This window comes from Dendrobates tinctorius, unplaced genomic scaffold (genome assembly GCF_039654945.1).
Source record: "Dendrobates tinctorius isolate UK_male_01 unplaced genomic scaffold, ASM3965494v1 ptg000143l, whole genome shotgun sequence".
NCBI classification, from domain to species: Eukaryota; Metazoa; Chordata; class Amphibia; order Anura; family Dendrobatidae; genus Dendrobates; species Dendrobates tinctorius.
The window spans coordinates 3,114,608-3,133,153 of record NW_027361810.1 but is presented as its reverse complement, the minus strand read 5'-3'; the positions used below and the strand labels follow the sequence as shown (position 1 = coordinate 3,133,153).

General features: G+C 51.0%; 1 protein-coding gene across 1 annotated transcript in view; it reads left to right on the top strand.

Moving 5' to 3' along the window:
- The window catches only part of PTPN4 (protein tyrosine phosphatase non-receptor type 4), a 69,881-nt gene that overhangs the window by 45,092 nt on the left and 6,243 nt on the right, over positions 1–18,546 (top strand). The window contains exons 16-22 of the mRNA XM_073545323.1: positions 1,889–2,039; positions 5,603–5,686; positions 8,856–8,912; positions 8,987–9,143; positions 9,292–9,458; positions 11,240–11,330; positions 11,875–11,936. Of these exons, the coding sequence (XP_073401424.1) occupies positions 1,889–2,039; positions 5,603–5,686; positions 8,856–8,912; positions 8,987–9,143; positions 9,292–9,458; positions 11,240–11,330; positions 11,875–11,936 (769 nt within the window). The remainder of the gene's footprint in view (positions 1–1,888; positions 2,040–5,602; positions 5,687–8,855; positions 8,913–8,986; positions 9,144–9,291; positions 9,459–11,239; positions 11,331–11,874; positions 11,937–18,546) is intronic.

Below are 18,546 nucleotides of genomic sequence, written 5' to 3'. Positions count from 1 at the left end.
ATAAACGATGGAGGACGGGGGAGAGAGGATAAACGATGGAGGACGGGGAGAGAGGATAAACGATGGAGGACGGGGGAGAGAGGATAAACGATGGAGGACGGGGGAGAGAGGATAAACGATGGAGGACGGGGGAGAGAGGACAAAAGATGGAGGACGGGGGAGAGAGGACAAAGGATGGAGGACGGGGGAGAGAGGACAAAAGATGGAGGACGGGGGAGAGAGGACAAAAGATGGAGGACGGGGGAGAGAGGACAAAAGATGGAGGACGGGGGGTGAGAGGACAAAAGATGGAGGACGTGGGAAAGGATAAAAGATGGAGGACGGGGGCGAGAGGACGAAAGATGGAGGGCAGGGTTAATCCCGCCATCTATACACGATTCTGGCTTACATACAGATAGCCAATAAAGCAGAGCAAAAAAATCAAATATAAAACCATATTTTATTAGTAAAGATTAATACATACAAGATAAAATTCTAAAAAGCAGAGTGCCCAGAAGGGGGAAGTTTAATATGCAAATTGCCTCTTCAGAGAGGAAGAGGAATTGAACTCTATAGCGCCACCTGTTGGTAGTAGCGATCCTACAAGTCACAATCGACCCTTTAACGAGTCTTGTAATATGACTTAGGATAAAAGCCAAATCAGAATCCCAGTTTGCAGCCACGGTGTTTCGGGCTATTGGCCCCCAGAAAGGGAAAGAGCAGACGTCCTGTAAGTACGAGGTGGATCTATAGTGTGCAGGTGCTGAAGCCTGCGATGGTATAAATCTGGTGGATGAAGATCACATATGGAGTCTCCCTGCACATTGAATGAGATCTGTCAAGATTTCCGAGATCTCAGAAAGCCAATCTAGCCGATTGATAATAACGGACCATGTATGGTACATGTAGATTCCAGGATTATATGATTGTGTTATGGCCTGCTAGTAAACCGGAGAAAATGACAGAAGGTGTCACAAGCCAGGTCAGACGAGTACACCCACAGGAGGAGGAGTAACGTCAGCGTGCACGGTGAAAAGGTAACAGCGTACAATCCCTAAAGATAGAGCAGGAGCGCACCGTGAGGATCGCTGGCGCTTCCCCTTCACCCCAGCGCACGTTTCACAGCGCCCATGTTGGCGGTAATCTGCCCGTCTACCAGCCTCCAGTGCTGATGTCAGCCGGTTGGGACCTGTGACTGACAGCAGCGCTCCAGCAGCAGATTCCCGGGGGTAGAAGATTCTTCTGATTTACATCCTAGATGCCTTTTGTGCCTGAAGAAGAACGAGGAGCCGCAGGCTGATTAACCCTTTATAGACCAAACACGTTCAGTTTTCGGCCACTGATACACTGTAGCAAACAGGATGCATAATTCTGCTCCTGATGTGTCCAGGCAGATTACTACTCATTTTATGTATATAGCAGCAGGATTTTTTTTTTAAGTCTCTTCCTCTTTGATCATTGAAAGAAAAAACTTCAGCAGATTCTGGTTCTTTTTTTTTCCTTTCGGTCAAAAATATTAAAATCAGAATTAATCTGGAACGCGAGAAGGACTTTGTTTTTTAATGAAGATGTTGAAATAATGATAGAATTCAAGCTGCTGACTTCTAGTGTACAGAATATTGATATTCGCCGATGCTATTGCCTGCAGCCACCTCCAGGGGGAGCTCACTGGCGATACGTCGTACGCTGATCTCTATCATAAAACTATGCTGTGAGCTCCCCCTGGTGGTGACTGCAGGGAGACAATATTATCTTGTTCTTCTGTCTGAAGGGGATTTATAGCAGGTATTTGCTTGCCTTACAGCCCAGAGCTGCATTCGCAATTCTGCTATCTCCAGAGCTGAGATCTCCCAGCATCCCTTCCTTGCATACTGTACTCATTTTACCTTATGTGGTGCTTTATTCACAGGTCACCTGACAATTCAGTAGAAGCCCACCCACCAGCGCTGCCCCCAAAGCAGTCAAAGAAGAACAGTTCTAATCAAATATACCACTCCGAGGAGCTGGACAACCATGTCAGCGAGGGCTTCGACCCGCCCTGGTCTCCAGAGAGATCCACTGTGAGTCTGGGCTTTCACTTCCCTGCCCGTCCTTCCTGTCTCCTGCTTTTTATGGAAGCCATTGTGTAACGTGAAATCACTTCTCCATTCCTCTTCTCTATATTTAGTGCAGAGAGAATGAACGCAGCATGGGAACCCCAATATATCAGCGTAAGGCCCCACCCCAAAATAAGAATCCTGCAGTCCTGTCCGCTAACAAAAATACATTACGCAGGTTCTAACTTTTAGCTGCTGCGAAGATAGTATGGGCCCTGAGAGACTGGGTGTAGAATTGTTAAACCCCTGTGGGGCTGGGTGTAGAATTGTAAGGCCCGTGGGGGGCTGGGTGTCAGCTAGTATGGCCACTGGGTGGTTAGTTGTTGGCCACTATAACCCCTGGGGGGCTGGACGTTGAATTGTACATCTGTCGGGAAGGAGGGGGACTGGTTGACTTGTATGGCCGTCGGGGGGCTGGTTGGCTTGTATTGCTGCCAGGGGGCTGGTTTGCTTGTATGACTGAAGGGGGGCTGGTTGGCTTATGTGGTTTCTAGGGGGGTTGGTTTGCTTGTATGGTTTCTAGGGGGGCTGGTTTGCTTGTATGGCTGCCAAGAGGCTGGTTGGCTTGTGTGTCTGCCGGGGATGCTGGTTGGCTTGTGTGTCTGCCAGGGATGCTGGTTGGCTTGTGTGGCTACCCGAGTGCTGGTTGGCTTGTGTGGCTGCCGGGGGGCTAGTTGGCTTGTATGGACCCTGGGTGGGGGGACTGGTTGGTTTCTATGGCCCTTGGAGGGCTGGTTGGCTTGTATGGCTGCCGTGAAGGAGGGGCTGGTTGGCTTGTATGGCTGCCGTGTAGGGGGGGCTGGTTGTCTTGTATGGCTGCCGTGTAGGGGGGGCTGGTTGGCTTGTATGGCTGCTGGGGGGGCTGGTTGGCTTGTATGGCTGCCGGGGGGGCTGGTTGGCTTCTATGGCTGCTGGGGGGCTGGTTGGCTTCTATGGCTGCCGGGGGGGCTGGTTGGTTTGTACGTCCCTCGGGGGGCTGGTAGGCTTGTATGGCTGCCGGGGGGGGGGCTGGTTGGCTTGTATGGCCCCGGGGGGGTTGGTTGGTTTGTGTGACCGCCGGGGGGGGGGGGGTGCTGGTTGGTTTGTTTGGCCGCCGGGGGGGGCTGGTTGGCTTGTATGGCCCCCTGGAGGGGCTGATTGGCTTGTTTGGGCGCCGGGGGGGGACTTGTTGGCTTGTATGGTTTCTTGGGTTTGGGTGTCATGTATTGGGGGAATGCTATTTACGCCATTGTATCCAGCGGTGTATCTAAGCTTTCTGGCACCCAGGGCAAGAATTTGGTTCGGTGCCCCCCATCAGCACACATGCAATTTGCACACTTAGTCATGTACCGACGAGCTGCTCTCCCTAATGCTCTCAATGTTCAGTGAAAACCTGAGAGAAGCAGGAAGAGAAGCTCGTTGTCACAGGACCATAAGTATGAGAGTCGCATATGAGTGAGGTGTCCGTGTGATGACTACTGGAACCTGCAGAGCTGAATCCTGACATTGCAGCTTCTGAATTCTCACAACGAATGCACTACACACTTTTAGGATTCTCCCTTACCGGTGGCAAGAGTACACGGTCATGTCAGCACAAGCATGTGATTTATATACTTCTGGCCACATTCCGACTAGACGTGCCTGGCCTCGCTGTGTTCATTATCATTGAGTGAGGCCACACATGTCTAGTCAGCATGTGACCGCATGTATGTAAATTACCGGCACGAGAGAATCCTAACAGCGTTCAGTGAGCACTGTGAGAATTCAGAAGTCTGCAGTCACATAGAATGTCTGCAGACTCAGCACAAACATGGACAACCCCTGTAATGCTCCTAACACATAAAAACATAAGAATTAGTCAGTATCACAAATAATATTTACATCCAGGTACCTGATAGATGTTGTCGTCTCTGGAGTCGTTCTTCTTTTCTTCATGTTGTCCAGACCCCATGATGAGTTTTCTGATTCACAGCCGTCTCTACAGACGTCCATCTTCTCCGGTCTTCTGCAGCAAATCTCCACACGATGCCCTTAAAGATAGAAGTGTCATTATAATGCTCCCGAGTAAAAATATCTGCCCTATGCTGAGCCTCAGAATAAATAATTACCCCTCACTATATTGTCTGCACAAAATATGACCCCACACTGTCCCTCTTATGGTACATGCTCGTTACAGTGACCTCTCCTTTCCATACCGACCCCCCTCTTCACACTGTCCTATCACGCTGTGTCTCCCCTATAGTGCCCAGTCTTTATACTGTACTCTGTCACCACATTCCCCCTCCTTGGAATACTGTCCCTTACTGGCTGTGCCCTTACACTGTCCCCCCATGCTATGCCCCCACTACTCAGTCTCTATTTTGTGCCCACTCACTTTACGCCCCCATACTGTCTCCTCACACTATTCCCCTCCCTCCTTATACTGTCTCTCACATCCCCCCTGTTCACCATACTCCTCATATTTACCCCCTCACTTTCTATACTGCCTGCTCACACATACACCTCACATATACACCCACTGTGTCTGCACACATCCCATCACCCTCACTCCCCGTAATCTGTCCACATACATTTTTCCCATTGCTACTCATACTGTGTCTGCATTCATTCCCCCGTTTGCTCTCCATACTGTCTGAACCCATCCCCCCATACTGTTTCCTCATACATGCCCCACATTCCCTCATACTGCTTCCTTGTACATGCCCCCCATTCCCCCGTACTGTTTACTCATACATGCCCTGCATAACTCCCTTTGCACCTCATCTTGTGTCCTCAAATCTCCCCCCATCCCCACTCCAAACATTCCCACACATTAAATCCCCCATCCCCACTTCAAATCTCCCCCACACATTAAATCCCCCTATCACGTACCCGCTTCTAGCGTGTGACTTGGGGTTGCGCCAGCAAGGGTTAATCTATCTCCTCTCACTCAGTCCAGCATTCATCCTCTGTTCTATGCTTCAGTGGGAGCATAAATCACACCCCGACACAGACGACGCACCCCGCTTCATACACGCTGCCACCACTCACCGAACGCAAGGGCGATGACCAGTCCCGGAGATACTACTACTACTACTGCCTGCCAAAACATCGCCTACAAATACATATTTCCACTACACCTCCCATCCCCACTGCAGATCTCCCCACGCACATTAAATCCATCATCCCCACTCCATCCCCACACACAATAAAACTCCCCCCCCCCCCCCCCCCCTTTTACTTGATCTTTGGTGTCTTCAGCTCCACAGGAGCACTTACCATCCATCCTGCATCTCTGCAGCGCAGGAGAGTGATGTCAGCAGTTTGATCACATGAACTGCAGCTTCTGTGTGCCTGCTGTCAGCTTGACAGCCAGCACAGAGAACGGCCAACTTCCATTCCGGAGGGCGGCAGAATGCAGCCGCCAGGGGAGACACTGCGGACCGCCGCGTTAGGTGGCCCGAGTGCGCCCCCCTGCCGGCTGCGCCTGGGGCGCATACCCCGGATGCTCCCCAGATACGCCTCTGATTGTATCTTCCAGTTTACATGTACATTTTCTTTTTTTGTAGCCCAATGGCTTCGTGCCCCACGACAATCTGGTTCTGATTAGAATTAGACCGGATGAGAATGGACGATTCGGATTCAACGTAAAGGTTAGTTTTCTTTTTTTAAATCCCCAAATCACTATTTTTGGATTAACTTCACCAGCCCAGTATGTCTGCTCCATGTCCTATAAGATCCACAGGACGTGCAGGCAGGCCGCTGTATGGTACAGGACGTGCAGGCAGGCCGCTGTATGGTACAGGACGTGCAGGCAGGCCGCTGTATGGTACAGGACATGCAGGCAGGCCGCTGTATGGTACAGGACGTGCAGGCAGGCCGCTGTATGGTACAGGACGTGCAGGCAGGCCGCTGTGTGCCACAAGACGTGCAGGCAGGCCGCTGTATGGCACAGGACGTGCAGGCAGGCCGCTGTATGGCACAGGACGTGCAGGCAGGCCGCTGTTTGGCACAGGACGTGCAGGCAGGCCGCTGTATGGCACAGGACGTGCAGGCAGGCCGCTGTATGGCACAGGACGTGCAGGCAGGCCGCTGTATGGCACAGGACGTGCAGGCAGGCCGCTGTATGGCACAGGACGTGCAGGCAGGCCGCTGTATGGCACAGGACGTGCAGGCAGGCCGCTGTATGGCACAGGACGTGCAGGCAGGCCGCTGTATGGTACAGGACGTGCAGGCAGGCCGCTGTATGGCACAGGACGTGCAGGCAGGCCGCTGTATGGCACAGGACGTGCAGGCAGGCCTCTGTATGGCACAGGACGTGCAGGCAGGCCGCTGTATGGCACAGGACGTGCAGGCAGGCCGCTGTATGGCACGGGACGTGCAGGCAGGCCGCTGTATGGCACGGGACGTGCAGGCAGGCCGCTGTATGGCACGGGACGTGCAGGCAGGCCGCTGTATGGCACGGGACGTGCAGGCAGGCCGCTGTATGGCACGGGACGTGCAGGCAGGCCGCTGTATGGCACGGGACGTGCAGGCAGGCCGCTGTATGGCACGGGACGTGCAGGCAGGCCGCTGTATGGCACGGGACGTGCAGGCAGGCCGCTGTATGGCACGGGACGTGCAGGCAGGCCGCTGTATGGCACGGGACGTGCAGGCAGGCCGCTGTATGGCACGGGACGTGCAGGCAGGCCGCTGTATGGCACGGGACGTGCAGGCAGGCCGCTGTATGGCACGGGACGTGCAGGCAGGCCGCTGTATGGCACGGGACGTGCAGGCAGGCCGCTGTATGGCACGGGACGTGCAGGCAGGCCGCTGTATGGCACGGGACGTGCAGGCAGGCCGCTGTATGGCACGGGAAGTGCAGGCAGGCCGCTGTATGGCACGGGACGTGCAGGCAGGCCGCTGTATGGCACGGGACGTGCAGGCAGGCCGCTGTATGGCACGGGACGTGCAGGCAGGCCGCTGTATGGCACGGGACGTGCAGGCAGGCCGCTGTATGGCACGGGACGTGCAGGCAGGCCGCTGTATGGCACGGGACGTGCAGGCAGGCCGCTGTATGGCACGGGACGTGCAGGCAGGCGGCTGTATGGCACGGGACGTGCAGGCAGGCGGCTGTATGGCACGGGACGTGCAGGCAGGCGGCTGTATGGCACGGGACGTGCAGGCAGGCGGCTGTATGGCACGGGACGTGCAGGCAGGCGGCTGTATGGCACGGGACGTGCAGGCAGGCGGCTGTATGGCACGGGACGTGCAGGCAGGCGGCTGTATGGCACGGGACGTGCAGGCAGGCGGCTGTATGGCACGGGACGTGCAGGCAGGCGGCTGTATGGCACGGGACGTGCAGGCAGGCGGCTGTATGGCACGGGACGTGCAGGCAGGCGGCTGTATGGCACGGGACGTGCAGGCAGGCGGCTGTATGGCACGGGACGTGCAGGCAGGCGGCTGTATGGCTCGGGACGTGCAGGCAGGCGGCTGTATGGCTCGGGACGTGCAGGCAGGCGGCTGTATGGCTCGGGACGTGCAGGCAGGCTGCTCTATGGCTCGGGACGTGCAGGCAGGCGGCTGTATGGCTCGGGACGTGCAGGCAGGCGGCTGTATGGCACAGGACGTGCAGGCAGGCGGCTGTATGGCACAGGACGTGCAGGCAGGCGGCTGTATGGCACAGGACGTGCAGGCAGGCGGCTGTATGGCACAGGCTGGTCAGTGTATGATGCAGGATGTGCAGGCAGGACGTTGTGTGGAACAGGACATGCAGGCAGCTGTTACGGTACAGGATGTGCAGGCAGGATGTTGTGTGGTACAGGACGTGCAGGCAAGCAGCTGTATGGTACAGGACGTGCAGGCAGGACAATGTATGGTACAGGAAGTGCAGGCAGGATGATGTATGGTACAAGACTTGCAGGCAGGCAGTTGTATGTTACAGGACGAGCAGGCAGTACATTGTACAGGACGTGCAGGCAGTTGTATGGTACAGGATGTGCAGGCAGTTCGTTGTATAGTATGGGACATGCAGGCAGCTGCATGGTAGAGGATGTGCAGGCAGTTTGTTGTATAGTACAGGACGTGCAGGCAGTCTGCACCATGGTACAGGACATGCAGACAGGCCGCTGTATGGTACAGGACATGCAGACAGGCCGCTGTATGGTACAGGACATGCAGACAGGCCGCTGTATGGTACAGGACGTGCAGGCAGGCCGCTGTATGGTACAGGACGTGCAGGCAGGCCGCTGTATGGTACAGGACATGCAGGCAGGCCGCTGTATGGTACAGGGCGTGCAGGCAGGACACTATGGTACAGGGCGTGCAGGCAGGACGTTGTGTGGAACAGGACATGCAGGCAGGCAACTGTTATGGTACAGGACGTGCAGGCAGGACAATGTATGATACAGGAAGTGCAGGCAGGGCGATGTATGGTACAGGACGAGCAGGCAATACATTGTACAGTACAGGACGTGCAGCCAGGGCGATGTATGGTACAGGACGAGCAGGCAATACATTGTACAGTACAGGACGTGCAGGCAGTTGTACGGTACAGGATGTGCAGGCAGTTCGTTGTATAGTATGGGACATGCAGGCAGCTGCATGGTAGAGGATGTGCAGGCAGTTTGTTGTATAGTACAGGATGTGCAGGCAGGCAGGCAGCTGCATGGTAGAGGATGTGCAGGCAGTTTGTTGTATAGTACAGGACGTGCAGGCAGGCTCCTGTATGGTACAGGACGTGCAGGCAGGCTGCTGTATGGTACAGGACGTGCAGGCAGTACGTTGTATAGTACAGGGCGTGCAGACAGGACGCATTCACTGAGCCATTTTGTTTTCCTACAGGGTGGCTATGATCAGAAAATGCCGGTGATCGTGTCTCGCGTGGCGCCAGGAACCTCTGTACGTAGACCGCTGTATATGAACGTGAAATGCTCGGAGTGCCGAGCATGTCTGACCCCCGTTTTCCTGCACAGGCCGATCTGTGTGTCCCCCGTCTTAATGAAGGGGATCAGGTTGTACTGATCAATGGACGGGACATATCGGAGCACACTCACGACCAAGTTGTCATGTTTATAAAGGCGAGCTGCGAGCGGCATTCTGGGGAGCTGGTGCTACTGGTGCGGCCAAACGGTGAGTCCCCCGCCTGTGTCTGTGCCGCTTTTTCCGCCTATCAGATCTGTTCTGCCAGTGCTGCAGCCAATTGCGTCCTTTCACAGCCGCCATGGATCGGGTAATTCCGCCCTTGGATTGCTCTGATTTGTTCTGTTTCCGTCATCAGCCGTCTACGACATAGTAGAAGAAAGAATGGAGAGTGAGCCGGATTTTCAGTACATCCCCGAGAAAACTGCCGTAGACGGTGGCCACACGGATGACGACGTTCTGAGAGAGTCCATGATCCAGCTGGCGGAGGGGCTGCTGAACGGGAGCGTCCTGGCGCAGTTCGATGTAAGACGTTGCTCTGGTTTTCTCATATCGAAATATTGGCTATTGATGGGCGGAGGGTGCAAATACTGATGCTAAGGGCAAAAGCCTCGGCTCCAGCTTCTGGGCTGCGTCAGGGCCGACTGCTTGGCTATGGAGCAGCCCAGCGACCTGATTCTTCTTTCATGGTCCCCTAGGGACCCACTCAAGAGCCCCAACGGAAGGGCTCCAATATACCCACACAAGGGTCTGTGGCCTCCAAGTGGATCTGGACGGCTGTAATGGAAGCCTTCAGGCCTAAGGGAAAGTGTTTTGCTCTCTGGGGTCACTGCTCAATCCAAAATTTTGGTCGGGGTCTCCTGGCGTCAGGCCTCTGTTTCTTACCTCTGCAAAGCTGCGGCCGAAGCCCCTGTCCACACCTCTGTTCTCTTTTGCAGAGGTGCGGTCTTGGGTTTTGTGGTGGTACCGGCCTCTGTCTTCTCTTCGGTCCGCAGGGGCACTTGATGCTTTTTCCTGCCCATTGGCTCTGCTCTGGAGTGTCCCAACGTCCTGTCCCGCCGTCCACATTGGGGGAGCCGGCTCCCAACCTCGTCCTGGGGTTCCTGCCCGGGGATCACTCTCGTTGCCTTTGTGTTTTTCTTCCCCTGCTTCAGATCATGTTGGTTTCTGTTTGTTTTTTCCTTTTCAATATTTGCTGTTTTTCGGACCCTTCTCCCACTGCTTTTGGCACTAGACTGAGCTGTGTCGTGTCGGCAAAGAGGGTGCAGCCCCAGGCCGAGACCTTTGTTTTCACCTACTGTTGCGCCCCCCCTAGTGGCAGCGTGTGTACCCCTGTCCTGTGCCCCCCAATGTATTCAACAAAAAGGGGTTTTACAGTAAGTACAAACATCCAATTTTAGGGAGCTACTAAAATTTTGCAGCTATTTTTGTTTTTCATGGATTTTTGCTGTCTTTTTATAGAATATTTTTTTTGTTTTGTTTTTCTGCTTTTGTTACTGCTGTAGTGAACAGACAGACCTACTATTTCCTCTTTTTATTTTACATTTTTTTCTAAAGCCTGTAGTCTTTGAACAAGCCACTTGTTTCTGATCATCGGCCCTCTGATCTGAGCCATCATGGCGGCCAATGAATTGCTGGTGTGCTGTATGGGGGCAGAGCCATCGTCTTATCCATCCTCCTGTCCCCATACAGTTTCTTGTCCATATAGAAAGGTCCTTAAATGAGCAACAAATGACTTGTATGTAGTTTGGCTTTTGCATCGTTATTGGAGAAATCTGCCGCCGTGGTCCCTGGCCGAGCTGCTCTGTCCCCAGACTCTGTTATGTCAGGGGCGGCCGGCATTCTGCATTAGCTCTGCTCTTTCCTCTGGATCCTGGATACTCTCTGACAACCTGACTTTGGACTGCTCTAAACCAGCTCCCGTGGTTCAGGACTAGTCTTGATTCGTGTATGATTGACAGTCCGCAGGATGGTCTTATGGATTGTGTGCCGGCTGTCAGTCACTGGAGGGAGGAGCCGACCCACCGTCCTAGTCCAGGGAGGAACTGACCCGCAGGACTAGTCCAGGGAGCAACGGACCCCCCGGACTAGTCCGCACAGCAGAGTTAGCAAGTACATAACATTGATGATGAGAAATCCCCTCATGCCCCCATATAGTGATGGGATGGTTATTCTCTACAAGCTTTGGGCTAGCATTCCTCACCCATTCCTACCTCTGCTTGCTGTCAGACCTGGCCTCTACATTTGGCTTTTGTGCATTTCTTTCTACTGTTCTTCATTGTTTTGTTTTTTTCTCTCCCTTTCAGCAATTGTACAGGAAGAAGCCGGGGATGACCATGTCTTGTGCCAAATTACCTCAGAATATTTCCAAAAATCGATACAGAGACATTTCGCCTTGTAAGTGGCCCCAGCCCTCGCCACGGGGACGGATTGTCCCCAGCTTTCCCAGTGTCCTTGTCCTGCCCCATAACACCGGCCTCGTCCTCACGTGCAGGACCAGGCTCCATACAGCTGCAGACACGCTCATCCTGAGCACAACTTTGAGTGTGACTAGAGCAGACCACATATAGCTGTGGTTCTTACGGGTGGATGCTTTTGGATGGCGCCAGATGTGATCCGTCCCCGGTGATGGGGCCGAGACGGGGAAATTTTTTGCCTCGTGGTTTTATCAACTTCCATAATTAAATGCATCAGTTCTTCACCTCCACTTGCTGTCAGTGAATGGAAGCATTGATTTCAATACACAGACTGACAGTCCATCCAAACACTGACACAGTGTAACGAGCTGCACCCCTGTGTCAGGCAGACGGCTCTCAGACCTCTCATGCCTCCGTTCACTGACAGCAAGTGGAAATCTGGTAAATTGGGGGGAACAAAAGTATATAAGAAGGAGCTCATCACCTCCGTGTAACGGCCTCGTCTTCTCTTCTTTCCCTGGCAGATGATGCGACTCGGGTCATTCTACACGGCGGAGAAGATTACATCAATGCAAATTATATAAATGTGAGTGACGGCTCCGGGGATAATATATAAATGTCAGTGACAGCTCCGGGGATATTATATGAATGTGAGTGACGGCTCCAGGGATAATATATAAATGTGAGTGGCGGCTCCAGGGATAATATATAAATGTGAGTGACGGCTCCGGGGATAATATATAAATGTGAGTGACGGCTCCGGGGATAATATATAAATGTGAGTGACGGCTCCGGGGATAATATATAAATGTCAGTGACGGCTACGGGGATATTATATGAATGTGAGTGACGGCTCCAGGGATAATATATAAATGTGAGTGGCGGCTCCAGGGATAATATATAAATGTGAGTGACGGCTCCGGGGATAATATATAAATGTCAGTGACGGCTCCAGAGATAATATATAAATGTCAGTGACGGCTCCGGGGATAATATATAAATGTGAGTGACGGCTCCGGGGATAATATATAAATGTGAGTGACGGCTCCAGGGATAATATATAAATGTGAGTGACTGCTCCGGGGATAATATATAAATGTCAGTGACGGCTCCGGAGATAATATATAAATGTCAGTGACGGCTCCGGGGATATTATATGAATGTGAGTGACGGCTCCGGAGATAATATATAAATGTGAGTGGCGGCTCCGGGGATAATATATAAATGTCAGTGACGGCTCCGGGGATAACATATAAATGTCAGTGACGGCTCCGGAGATAATATATAAATGTGAGTGGCGGCTCCGGGGATAATATATAAATGTCAGTGATGGCTCCGGGGATAATATATAAATGTCAGTGACGGCTCCGGAGATAATATATAAATGTGAGTGGCGGCTCCGGGGATAATATATAAATGTCAGTGACGGCTCCGGGGATAACATATAAATGTCAGTGACGGCTCCGGGGATATTATATGAATGTCAGTGACGGCTCCGAGATAATATATAAATGTGAGTGGCGGCTCCGGGGATAATATATAAATGTCAGTGATGGCTCCGGGGATAATATATAAATGTCAGTGACGGCTCCGGAGATAATATATAAATGTGAGTGGCGGCTCCGGGGATAATATATAAATGTCAGTGACGGCTCCGGGGATAATATATAAATGTCAGTGACGGCTCCGGGGATAATATATAAATGTGAGTGACTGCTCCGGGGATAATATATAAATGTGAGTGGCGGCTCCGGGGATAATATATAAATGTCAGTGACGGCTCCGGGGATAATATATAAATGTCAGTGACGGCTCCGGGGATAATATATAAATGTGAGTGGCGGCTCCGGGGATAATATATAAATGTCAGTGACGGCTCCGGGGATAATATATAAATGTCAGTGACGTCTCCGCGGATGATATATAAATGTCAGTGACGGCTCCGGGGATAATATATAAATGTGAGTGACGGCTCCGGGGATAATATATAAATGTCAGTGACGGCTCCGGGGATGATATATAAATGTCAGTGACGGCTCCGGGGATGATATATAAATGTGAGTGGCGGCTCCAGGGATAATATATAAATGTGAGTGACTGCTCCGGGGATAATATATAAATGTGAGTGACGGCTCCGGGGATAATATATAAATGTCAGTGACGGCTCCGGGGATAATATATAAATGTCAGTGACGGCTCCGGGGATAATATATAAATGTCAGTGACGGCTCCGGGGATAATATATAAATGTGAGTGACGGCTCCGGGGATAATATATAAATGTGAGTGACGGCTCCGGGGATAATATATAAATGTGAGTGACGGCTCCGGGGATAATATATAAATGTGAGTGACGGCTCCGGGGATAATATATAAATGTCAGTGACGGCTCCGGGGATAATATATAAATGTGAGTGACGGCTCCAGAGATAATATATAAATGTGAGTGACGGCTCCGGGGATAATATATAAATGTGAGTGACGGCTCCGGGGATAATATATAAATGTGAGTGACGGCTCCGGGGATAATATATAAATGTGAGTGACGGCTCCGGGGATAATATATAAATGTGAGTGACGGCTCCGGGGATAATATATAAATGTCAGTGACGGCTCCGGGGATAATATATAAATGTCAGTGACGGCTCCGGGGATAATATATAAATGTCAGTGACGGCTCCGGGGATAATATATAAATGTGAGTGACGGCTCCGGGGATAATATATAAATGTGAGTGACGGCTCCGGGGATAATATATAAATGTGAGTGACGGCTCCGGGGATAATATATAAATGTCAGTGACGGCTCCGGGGATAATATATAAATGTCAGTGACGGCTCCGGGGATAATATATAAATGTGAGTGACGGCTCCGGGGATAATATATAAATGTGAGTGACGGCTCCGGGGATAATATATAAATGTGAGTGACGGCTCCGGGGATAATATATAAATGTGAGTGACGGCTCCGGGGATAATATATAAATGTCAGTGACGGCTCCGGGGATAATATATAAATGTCAGTGACGGCTCCGGGGATAATATATAAATGTCAGTGACGGCTCCAGAGATAATATATAAATGTGAGTGACGGCTCCGGGGATAATATATAAATGTGAGTGACGGCTCCGGGGATAATATATAAATGTGAGTGACGGCTCCGGGGATAATATATAAATGTGAGTGACGGCTCCGGGGATAATATATAAATGTGAGTGACGGCTCCGGGGATAATATATAAATGTCAGTGACGGCTCCGGGGATAATATATAAATGTCAGTGACGGCTCCGGGGATAATATATAAATGTGAGTGACGGCTCCGGGGATAATATATAAATGTGAGTGGCGGCTCCGGGGATAATATATAAATGTGAGTGACTGCTCCGGGGATAATATATAAATGTGAGTGACTGCTCCGGGGATAATATATAAATGTCAGTGACGGCTCCGGGGATAATATATAAATGTGAGTGACGGCTCCGGGGATAATATATAAATGTCAGTGACGGCTCCGGGGATAATATATAAATGTGAGTGACGGCTCCGGGGATAATATATAAATGTCAGTGACGGCTCCGGGGATAATATATAAATGTGAGTGACGGCTCCGGGGATAATATATAAATGTGAGTGACGGCTCCGGGGATAATATATAAATGTGAGTGACGGCTCCGGGGATAATATATAAATGTGAGTGACGGCTCTGGGGATATTACAGTTAGGTCCATATATATTTGGACAGAGACAACATTTTTCTAATTTTGGTTCTAGACATTACCACAATGAATTTTAAACAAAACAATTCAGATGCAGTTGAAGTTCAGACTTTCAGCTTTCATTTGAGGGTGTCCACATTAACATTGGATGAAGGGTTTAGGAGTTTCAGCTCCTTAACATGGGCCTCCCTGTTTTTAAAGGGACCAAAAGTAATTGGACAGATTAAATAATTGTAAATAAAATGTTCATTTCTAGTACTTGGTTGAAAACCCTTTGTTGGCAATGACTGCCTGAAGTCTTGAACTCATGGACATCACCAGACACTGTGTTTCCTCCTTTTTGATGCTCTGCCAGGCCTTCACTGCGGTGGTTTGTGTTGTTGTTTGTTTGTGGGCCTTTCTGTCTGAAGTTTAGTCTTTAACAAGTGAAATGCATGCTCAATTGGGTTGCGGTCAGGTGACTGACTTGGCCATTCAAGAATATTCCACTTCTTTGCTTTAGTAAACTCCTGGGTTGCTTTGGCTTTATGTTTTGGGTCATTGTCCATCTGTAGTATGAAACGACGACCAATCAGTGTGCCTGCATTTGGCTGGATCTGAGCACACAGAATGGCTCTGAACACCTCAGAATTCATTCGGCTGCTTCTGTCCTGTGTCACATCATCAATAAACACTAGTGACCCAGTGCCACTGGCAGCCATGCATGCCCAAGCCATCACACTGCTTCCGCCGTGTGTTACAGATGGTGTGGTATGCTTTGGATCATGAGCTGTACCACGCCTTCGCCATACTTTTCTCTTTCCATTATTCTGGTAGAGGTTGATCTTGGTTTCATCTGTCCAAAGAATGTTCTTCCAGAACTGTGCTGGCTTTTTAAGATATTTTGATACGCCTGCCTCCTGGAGAGTGTTGGTCACTTGGTTGGCTGTTGTGAAGGGGTTTCTCTTCACCATGGAGACTATTCTGCGATCATCCACCACTGTTGTCTTTCGTGGTCGCCCAGGTCTTTTTGCATTGATGAGTTCACCAGTGTTTTCTTTCTTTCTCAGTATGCACCAAACTGTAGATTTTGCCACTCCTAGTGTTGTAGCAATTTCTCGGAAGGGTTTTTTCTGTTTTTGCAGCTTAAGGATGGCTTGTTTCACCTGCATGGAGAGCTCCTTTGACCGCATGTTTCCTTCACAGCAAAACCTTCCAAATGCAAGCACCACACCTCAGATCAACTCCAGCTCTTTTATCTGCTTAATTGAGAATGACATAACGAAGGGATTGCCCACAACTGTCCATGAAATAGCCTTGGAGTCAATTGTCCAATTACTTTTGGTCCCTTTAAAAACAGGGTGGCCCATGTTAAGGAGCTGAAACTCCTAAACCTTTCATCCAATTTCAATGTGGACACCCTCAAATGAAAGCTGAAAGTCTGAACTTCAACTGCATCTGAATGTTTTTGTTTAAAATTCATTGTGGTAATGTCTAGAACCAAAATTAGAAAAATGTTGTCTCTGTCCAAATATATATGGACCTAACTGTATATAAATGTGAGTGACGGCTCCGGGGATGGTAAAGTGTTCCTCTAATTTGACAACTCCAGAAGGTGCCAGATCACCAGATATTCTGGATTATCAGACGTAGAACAGAGTCCGGCCTCCCTACAATCAGCGGAGCCCCGACCCGCTGCTCTCTGCTCAGCCTGGATCTTCTGATCCATCACATACTGGACTGTCAGAATGGCCGGATTATATGAGGAATCTTCTGAAATACATGTCTTATACATTGAAGTGTAAGCTCTTTGGCCAAAGAACAGACCTGTTATCCCTTCTGATTATTTGGTTTCAGTGCATAGAAAATGGGAAATATGTAGAAATAATATATACCCAGTGCTGTGCAAAAGTCTTAGGGTACCGTTACACCTAGCGATGCACCAGCGATCCCGACAACGATATGACGCGGTCAGGATCGCTGGTGCATCACTAGGTGGTCGCTAGTGAGCTGCCACACAGGAAGATCTCACCAGCGACATCGCTGGGGTCGGGGGTTGCTACTTACCTGTCAGACGCGGCGATCCTGCGTCCTCCCGCCCGGCTCCACGCATCGCTCGTCGTCACAGCAGGAAGCGCCGCAGGAAGCTGACGACGAGAAATGTCCAGCCTGTTCTCGCGCGATCAGCGATAACCAGCGGGGGAGCCGGTCGTAGGTAAGTATCACATGCAGCAATATTGCTAGTAATATCGCTGTAACGTCACAAAATCGGTGACTTTACAGCGATATTGCTAGCGATATCGCAGTGTGTAACGGGGGCTTTAGGCAGGTGTGGAAAAATGCTGCACAATAAAAACACTTCCAGGAATAGAAGGGTTAATAATTTTCTTTTTTTAGAAATTAACAAAATGGAAATTAAATGAGGAAAAGAGAAATTTAAATTCCATCAGTATCTGGTGACCACCTGTCGCCTCCATCATCAGTATCTGGTGACCCCCGTCGCCTCCATCATCAGTATCTGGTGACCCCCGTCACCTCCATCATCAGTATCTGGTGACCACCCACCTCCTCCATCATCAGTATCTGGTGACCCCCGTCACCTCCATCATCAGTATCTGGTGACTTCCCCTCGCCTCCATCATCAGTATCTGGTGACCCCCGTCACCTCCATCATCAGTATCTGGTGACCCCCGTCACCTCCATCATCAGTATCTGGTGACCCCCGTCACCTCCATCATCCGTATCTGGTGACTTCCCCTCGCCTCCATCATCAGTATCTGGTGACTTCCCCTCGCCTCCATCGTCAGTATCTGGTGACTTCCCCTCGCCTCCATCATCAGTATCTGGTGACTTCCCCTCGCCTCCATCATCAGTATCTGGGGACCGCCCGTCACCTCCATCATCAGTATCTGGTGACCCCCATCTCCTCCATCATCAGTATCTGGTGACCCCCGTCGCCTCCATCATCAGTGTCTGGTGACCCCCGTCACCTCCATCATCAGTATCTGGTGACCACCCATCTCCTCCATCATCAGTATCTGGTGACCCCCCGTCACCTCCATCATCAGTATCTGGTGACCCCCCCTCGCCTCCATCATCAGTATCTGGTGACCCCCGTCACCTCCATCATCAGTATCTGGTGACCCCCGTCACCTCCATCATCCGTATCTGGTGACTTCCCCTCGCCTCCATCATCAGTATCTGGTGACTTCCCCTCGCCTCCATCGTCAGTATCTGGTGACTTCCCCTCGCCTCCATCATCAGTATCTGGTGACCCCCGTCACCTCCATCATCAGTATCTGGTGACCCCCGTCACCTCCATCATCAGTATCTGGTGACTTCCCCTCGCCTCCATCATCAGTATCTGGTGACCCCCATCTCCTCCATCATCAGTATCTGGTGACCCCCATCTCCTCCATCATCAGTATCTGGTGACCCCCGTCACCTCCATCATCAGTATCTGGTGACCCCCGTCACCTCCATCATCAGTATCTGGTGACTT